General features: G+C 44.4%; 1 protein-coding gene across 1 annotated transcript in view; it reads left to right on the plus strand.

Annotated features, from left to right (window-relative positions):
- Positions 1-2,665, plus strand: part of Aco1 (aconitase 1) — a 64,239-nt gene extending 61,574 nt beyond the window's left edge. Inside the window, exons 20-21 of the mRNA XM_028884068.2 lie at positions 1,024-1,209; positions 1,884-2,665. Of these exons, the coding sequence (XP_028739901.1) occupies positions 1,024-1,209; positions 1,884-1,997 (300 nt within the window). The 3' untranslated portion in view covers positions 1,998-2,665. The remainder of the gene's footprint in view (positions 1-1,023; positions 1,210-1,883) is intronic.
- The last annotated feature ends 5,021 nt before the right edge of the window (positions 2,666-7,686 follow it).

Below are 7,686 nucleotides of genomic sequence, written 5' to 3' on the forward strand. Positions count from 1 at the left end.
TTTACCCATTGAACTGTCTCACCACCAGAGGGCTGCACAGTTTATATCAGTAAAACCCATTCAGCCAGTGTTTCTTGACTTTGAAATATGTGTGGAGACATTTTAGGTGTTCTCCTGGGAAAGCCCACTTCAGTTAGTAAAGGTCTGGACATTGGGATTTTAAAAACCTCCCCTGGTGATTCCAGTATGCAGCAGCATCAATACCTACCACTTAACAACCAGGTTCTTGAAACTTAGATGAAATCACTCACACACACACACACACACACACACACACACACACACACACACACATTCCTACACCTCACACCCCTGCAAGGTTCTGGTGCAGTAGATCTGAGGTGGTATCCAGGAATTTATAACTAGTAGGAAAATGTAGTTAATCCAGTTCTCTGCTCTATTGATTACTGCTGTATATTGCCAATTACACCCTAACAATAAAAGATCCTTCATAGGAAGCTTCATAGCAAAGCTGTTCAGTGCAGTTTGGTCCTGGAACAGGAACTGTGAAAGTAACACACTCTAATCATTTGCTTGGTAGTGCATTCTCTCTTGATTAAACCCTTGGTATCTACTGATATGTGCCCGCAGTAAAAGAAAACCCAAGGAAAAGAAAATGATTTTTTTATATTGCTTTGGATTATACGGTGCAGATACAAATTAGCTGAGGACTCTTGTATCTCAAAGTGGTTAAGTGCATGGTCCGACCATATGGGTTCAAATACTATATCCCACCGTAAAACTCCCTTAGCAAGAGGGGACAGTAACTACATCTGCTGGCCTCCAAGTTGGTGGAGGGCAGAAGAGAATTCAAGGAAGTGCTTATAGAGGGCTGGTATATTGTAGGCAATCGGGTAAGACTCGCTACTAAGTTATTGATAACTAGAAGATAGCTTTTTAGATGAACAACTGGCAGGTACTGAGAATCTAGCTGTGAGTATTTCTGAAGAATTTGTAAAGTTTCTGTGTGTCTCTTAAAGAAAAAGTTGAAGCTGTGTCCAAACTTCTCTCTTGGCTCCTCAGGGAATCAAAGCTGTCCTGGCAGAGAGCTATGAGCGCATTCACCGCAGTAACCTGGTCGGGATGGGGGTGATCCCCCTTGAGTATCTCCCCGGTGAGACTGCGGACTCTCTGGGCCTCACGGGTCGGGAACGGTATACTATCGACATTCCTGAAAACCTTAAGCCGCGCATGAAGGTTCAGATAAAGGTAAGCAGAGCTTCTGCAGGCAGGATTTGAAGCAAGGGCCTGTTGTTTGTAATCCCTCGATAGGAAGAAATCAGTGGAGGGAGAGGGGTTAACTGGGGATGGCATTAGATGTGAAGCCTACTGGTACTGTCCACCTCCTCACGGCATAGGTAATACCTGCTGATTATCATAGTTTGCTTATGTCGTAGTATTCATCGATCCCCTCTGACACGTCCTTAGGGAGGCAGGAATAAAGTGCCAGACACCAGAGTCCCAAGGGGACAGCACTGCAGAGGCAGCGGCTGAGAGCCCAGGATGACCCCAGTGAGCAGCTGAATCAGCTGCCTAAGGAGCAGCCTCAGCGAGACCTCTGCTGCCTAGAGCATGTCCAGAAACGACTTAGGAGAAAGCATCACGGTGTCACTCAAGCTGCTGTCCTGGGAGACTCCTTGTTCCCACATGCCTCTTACCCACATCATTAATTCTGCAGTGCTTCTCAGCCTTCAGTGGGCACATCAATCCCAAGGGGTCCTGTTGAAACACACATGCTAATCCAGTAGGTCTGGCTGAGTGCAGAGACCACGGGTTCCATATGCTGCTGGCCCTGGGCAGCTAGTGGGCAGCCAGGTGGAATCTCCCGGAGGCAGGTGTCTCGGCCCCTCCTTCAGCAGCACTCTGCCTCCTTGCCGTTACAGCTGGACACTGGGAAGACCTTCCAGGCCGTGATGAGGTTCGACACTGATGTGGAACTCACTTACTTCCATAATGGAGGCATCCTGAACTACATGATCCGCAAGATGGCCCAGTAGGTGCTGGCCTCTCCGGAGACCCACCGTTGGTGCTAGACCCAACGAGGTACCAGGCCCCAGCTGGCAGAGGCCTGGTAAAGCAGCCACCTGTACCTCTAATGAGGGTGCTGCCAAGATGAGCAAGTGGGCACTGCCGTTGCTGGAGGCACAGAGCCAGGAGTTCCTGCATTCTTCATTTGTTAATCGTTTTATCCTTTTCTATAATTTGGAATCTAGGATCTGGGAAAGTTAGTAGTACCAAAAAGAGAACTACCTTGTCTTTGAGTTACTGATCACCGGACATTGATTTTCACCGACTAATCTTCAGCTGAACACTAGCCAGTATTCTCAGAAGTGTCTCCCCTTTTTATTACTCTCTGTTCGTCTCTGCTCAATGAAACCCTCCTCCCGAGAGTCCGTTCCTCTATCCATTACACCAGTGTTAACTGCCATAGGTAAGAACTTCTTCACGCTTCCAGCCATAGCAGTGATGTCCTCCCTCCTTGGTGAGCAAAGACCTGGTGGATGGTCAGCCATCAGAAGTGTGTGATTACGTACCTTCCAATCAACAGGAGAGAGATCGTCTCTTACCATTTTCAACATTTGAGAGGGGGGCCTTTGTTTGAAAGTAACTGGGGAGAGAGACGGGATTCCTAATTTGAATAAGATTAAATATATTTTCATGAAAATGTGTTGGCTTTGGAATTGAGTTCTGTTGGGAATGTGGCCACAGTGCTGTGACACTGAGCCATAGGAGCCCTGAGGGGCCTTCGTGCCTGCTGTTTCTACCACTGTATCGGATTGCAGACACAGAGGGGATGGCGTGGAGCCACGAGTGAGCTGCCTGTTGGTGAGCAGGAGACCAGAAGGGTCCTTCTGCCTTGGTAGCAGCAGCAGCCGCCGGGAGCAAATCATGGCTTCTTGGTGTCCTAATATCTGTTCACTCATCTTCATAGCTGGAATTATTTCATGGAGTGCCTTGTTCTGCTCAGGTTGCTGTAACAAAATGCCACAGACTATAAATCATCCATCCCCACGCTGTTTGAGAGCATGTCGGGGTGTATGTGCGCACACACACACACACACACACACACACACACACACACCCTTATTTTCTCTCTAGAGACTGGCTTGCCGCCATTTCCTTTCCTCTCACACTGGGAGCCTGGTTTCCTTGAGTCTGTAGGAGAACTAGATCTGAGGATGTTACACATGCAGTTCTGTGCATAGCCTGACCCCTGAGCCTTGACTTCAGACCAGCCAGTGCCTCTGTTGTGGATTAAAATTTCCACTGGGGGAGGGGCTGCCTTATCTCTTAATTTTTTTAACCGAAAAGTAAAAATTGTACTTTGTACATGATTTTTTTAAAAATGTAAACATTGTAGAGTAACTGAATTAGGCCTCATATACTTATTTTTCGTGTGGAAAACACTCCCGAGAATATGTGTTTAAAGGAATATATAATGTATAGGTATAACAGCAGTCACCATGCAGTACCACAGAACTCCTAAGTTCCTTCCTCCTGCATTAAGTCCCATATTCTTCCATGTTTTCATGTATAGCTTGATACACTTCCTCCCATTTATTCCATAACTGACTCTTCACTGCTTCCTTTTTATTTTGATGCTTGTCTGAGCACCTTGTAATTACTGCTGTGTGCATTTCACTTTAGACATAGTGAGACTGTGCAGTGATTTTTCTTTTGTGTGTGGCTTTTTCATTTAACATAATGTCCATAAGGTTCACCCATATTGCCACAAATGGTATCTTTGTGTGTACACACATGCACCCTCTGTTTTCTTTATTGATTCAGCCATGGATAGACACTAGACAATAGGCAGAGTTCATACCTTTGCCTTTGTGAATAATGCTGAAATGAATATTGGCACAGGTGTCTCTTCAACATACTGGTTTAATTCTTTTGGATGCATACCTAGAAGAAGAATGTCTGGGTCATAATAATGTTCTTTTTGATTTTCTAGAGGCCTCCATACTATTTTCCGTAGTGTCCTTACATGTACATGGCCTCCAACGGTGTCGTCGTCCCCCCCCCCCATACTCTCACCAGTACTAACCTCTCATCTTTTAGATAATGACCAGGCTAACGGATTTGAAGTGCTAACTCATGGTTTTATTTGCAGCTCCCTGATGATTAATGCTGCTGAGTATATTTTCATATACCCGTTGATCGTTTTTTGTGGCTTCTTTTGAAAAAATGTCTGTTCAAGACCTTTGCCCATTTTTTAATTGAATTATTTCATTGCGATGTCAAACTTTAATACCACATATTTAGATAGTAACTGTTTATCAAATATTTTCTCCTGTTTTGTAGTCAGTCTGACTCTTGACTATTTCCTTGGCTATAGAGCTTTTATTCTGAAGCAGTCCGATGGGCCTATTTGCATTTTTGTTGCTTTCGTCCTTGAAATTCTGACCAGAAAAACCATCGCTATAACCAATGCCATGGCACTCCCCCAATGCATTTATCTAATACTTTTATAGAGTAAGAGCTTATGCTTACATCTTCAGTCTATTTCTAGTGATTTTTTTTAAAAAGATTTATTTATTATGGGGTTGGGGATTTAGCTCAGTGGTAGAGCTTGCCTAGCGAGCGCAAGGCCCTGGGTTCGGTCCTCAGCTCCAGAAAAAAAAAAAAAAAAAAGATTTATTTATTATGTTTAGGTGTTCTGCCTACATGCCAGAAGAGGGCACCAGATCTCATTACAGATGGTTGTGAGCCACCATGTGGTTGCTGGGAATTGAACTCAGGACCTCTGGAAGAACAGTCAGTGCTCTTAACTGCTGAGCCATCTCTCCAGCCCTTTAGTTGATTTTTATACATAGTAAGATAAGGGTCCAACCTCATTCTTTTGCATGTGGTCATCCATTTTTTTCCACAGCATTTATTGAAGAGACAGCTCATTCTCCACCTGCGTTCTTGGCTTCCTTGTCAAGTCATTTAACCATACCTGTGTAGGTTTATTTTGGTGGAGGGGGGCACTCTGTTCTTTTCCATTGGGTTATGCACTGTTTTATGTTAGCACCATGCTATTTTCATTGCTATGTCTTTGTAGTATATTTTGAAGTTAGATAGCAGTAATAACTCCAATTTTGCTCCTATGTCCAGCATGTCTTCGGCTGGTGTGAGTGTTGTGGTTTCATGTACCTAGTAAGGTTGCTTTTATTTCTTAGAAAAACATCATCGGGAAAAACAGCACCGGGAATTTCATAGGATTACATTGAAGCTGCAGATCATGGTGTTAGTGCAGACATGTTCAACTTTAGTCTTCCACTGCATGGAATTTGAGTTCCTTAATTTCTCCTTTGGCTCATTAGTTGCTCAGGAATATAATATGTGTACGTTTTTCGCACATTTCTAAAATGCCTGGTTACTGGTATGTGAGGACTTCCTTCCGTGTGCACATTTCTAAAATGCCTGGTTACTGGTATGTGAGGACTTCCTTCCGTGTGCACGTTTCTAAAATGCCTGGTTACTGGTATGTGAGGACTTCCTTCCGTGTGCACATTTCTAAAATGCCTGGTTACTGGTATGTGAGGACTTTCCTTCTGCTGGTAGGATGTAGGATCTTCCGTGTGCACATTTCTAAAATGCCTGGTTACTGGTATGTGAATTTTTGTTGCAGTTTTTGCTTTACTGTATTGAATTTTCTTACTTTCTAAAATGCTGTTACTGGTATGTGAACTTTTGTGTGCATTTTTGCCTTTATGATATGTGAGGACTTCCTTCTGTGTGCACGTTTCTAAAATGCCTGGTTACTGATATGTGAGGACTTCCTTCCGTGAGGCTCTGGTCGTTCAGCAGATGTGTTGTACCTTTGATTTCTTCTCAGCGCGTCCCGTGTGAGCAGGTGATGGTCCTCATTGGTGTCCTCTGTGTATCTACCAGACATCTGGACTTGTGCTCACCCGGAGGCTGTCAGCGGTCCTGTGAACTGCAGGCTGTTTTATAAGCCAGAGACACTCTGACACTTATAAAAACATCCTCTTCCTCCCACATTTTGTATTTTAATGCCACACCTGACATGTTTTTATATTGTGCATCTCTTAACCAATGGTGGTAAATATTTAACATTTTAAGAGTGTTATCTTTAAACCTTTAAAGGGAAAGTGAATGGCAGTAACAGATCTACATACCACACGGCCGTGTTCTCGATTGGGTGTGTTGCTTACCTTCCCTGTGAGTTGTATGCTTTTGTGTCTTTCCTTGTTTCTAACTTCCGCTTGAAGAGCTGCCCACAGCATTTCCCGTGACAGGTCTGTTGGAGATGACTCCTTCATCGTCATGTTGGGAAAGTCTTTATCCTTTCTTCACTCTAGAACAGCTGTTCTAGGGATGATAGTCTTGACTGGCAGTTTGGGGGGGATAGAGTGTTTGATCTTGGCCTTCTTGACCTCCACAATTCCTAGTCTTAAGCTGTCCAGTCTGTGAGATTCTGTTGTAGCAGCCTAAGACACTGGTTGTGAGGGAAGTTTCCTGTGGATGTGACTCTGGAAGGAGGCCCTTTCACTCTTAATTCTATCCAAATGTATCCTCTGTTGTTCAAATCTTAGATGGTCTTTTAATTAAAAAGAAAAAAAAGAAAAAACCCAGAGCCAGATATCAGAGTGAATGCTGAAAGTTCAGAGAAGCAGAGCAAGAAGCCCCAGCCAACCTCACCTGGCCAACTCCTCAGCTGATCCTGTTCCCATGAATCCTCAGACTGAAAGCCTGAGTCCTCACCCGAAAGGGTCTCAGCTGAACTGCTTTAGTTCCTGTTTCCTCACGCCTTATAGACCTTTCTCTGCCCTGCCGTCACTTCCTGGGATTAAAGGCGTGTGTGCTTCCCAGTAGTACTGGGATTAAAGGTGTGTGCCACCACCGCCTGGCTCTGTTTCCAGTGTGGCCTTGAACTCACAGAGATCCAGACAGAGTTCTGCCTCCCAAGTGATAGGAATAAGGGTGTGTGCCACCACTGTCTGGCTTCTATGTCTAATCTAGTGACTGGCTCTGTCCTCTGATTCTCAGGCAAGCTTTATTAGGGTACACAATATATCACCACAATCCTCTGTTCTTTTTGCTGCGGTATTCTTGGCCTGTGTCCTGTGCTGGTCCATAAGACTGTACAACCTTTTCCCTGAGTTCTAAGGTGGTACTGGCCCACTCACTCTCCAACTGAAAGTATAGTTCTTGCTGGCTCCATACTCTGGAAAAGGGGATGATAATCTCCTTTGTGTTTATGATTTTCCAAGTCCATTACTGCCTTATCTTTCCTAAAGAATAGGCATTCCTTGGCATCCAATGTGAGTTAACTGGCAAATTAACACAGCAACAAAGTACATGTACCTTTCAGTGTGTGTGTGTGTGTGTGTGTGTGTGTGTGTGTGTGTGTGTGTGTGTGTGTGTATACAATGTTTGTGTTACATAAAAGTATGTAAAGAAAGGATATGTTAGTCATGTCCGTCTTTGGGTGTTAGAAGCACAGCTCAGAGTGGTTTATGCAAAAGGGAAAACTAAATCCATATAAAAGGATAGTGACATCGTGGCCTCAGGCTTAGCTGGTTCTAGTGATTTAAACTGCGGCTCTTTACCCATCATCTCCCCGCTCAGCTCCCATTCTCATGGCCTCCGAGACAGCATCTATTGTATTCTTCCAAGTCCCTCTATGGGCCAGCGTTATGGCTACCACCCGCTGTTGGTTGTCAATCAATC

The sequence above is a fragment of the Peromyscus leucopus genome, chromosome 2, assembly GCF_004664715.2.
Source record: "Peromyscus leucopus breed LL Stock chromosome 2, UCI_PerLeu_2.1, whole genome shotgun sequence".
Lineage (NCBI taxonomy): Eukaryota > Metazoa > Chordata > Mammalia > Rodentia > Cricetidae > Peromyscus > Peromyscus leucopus.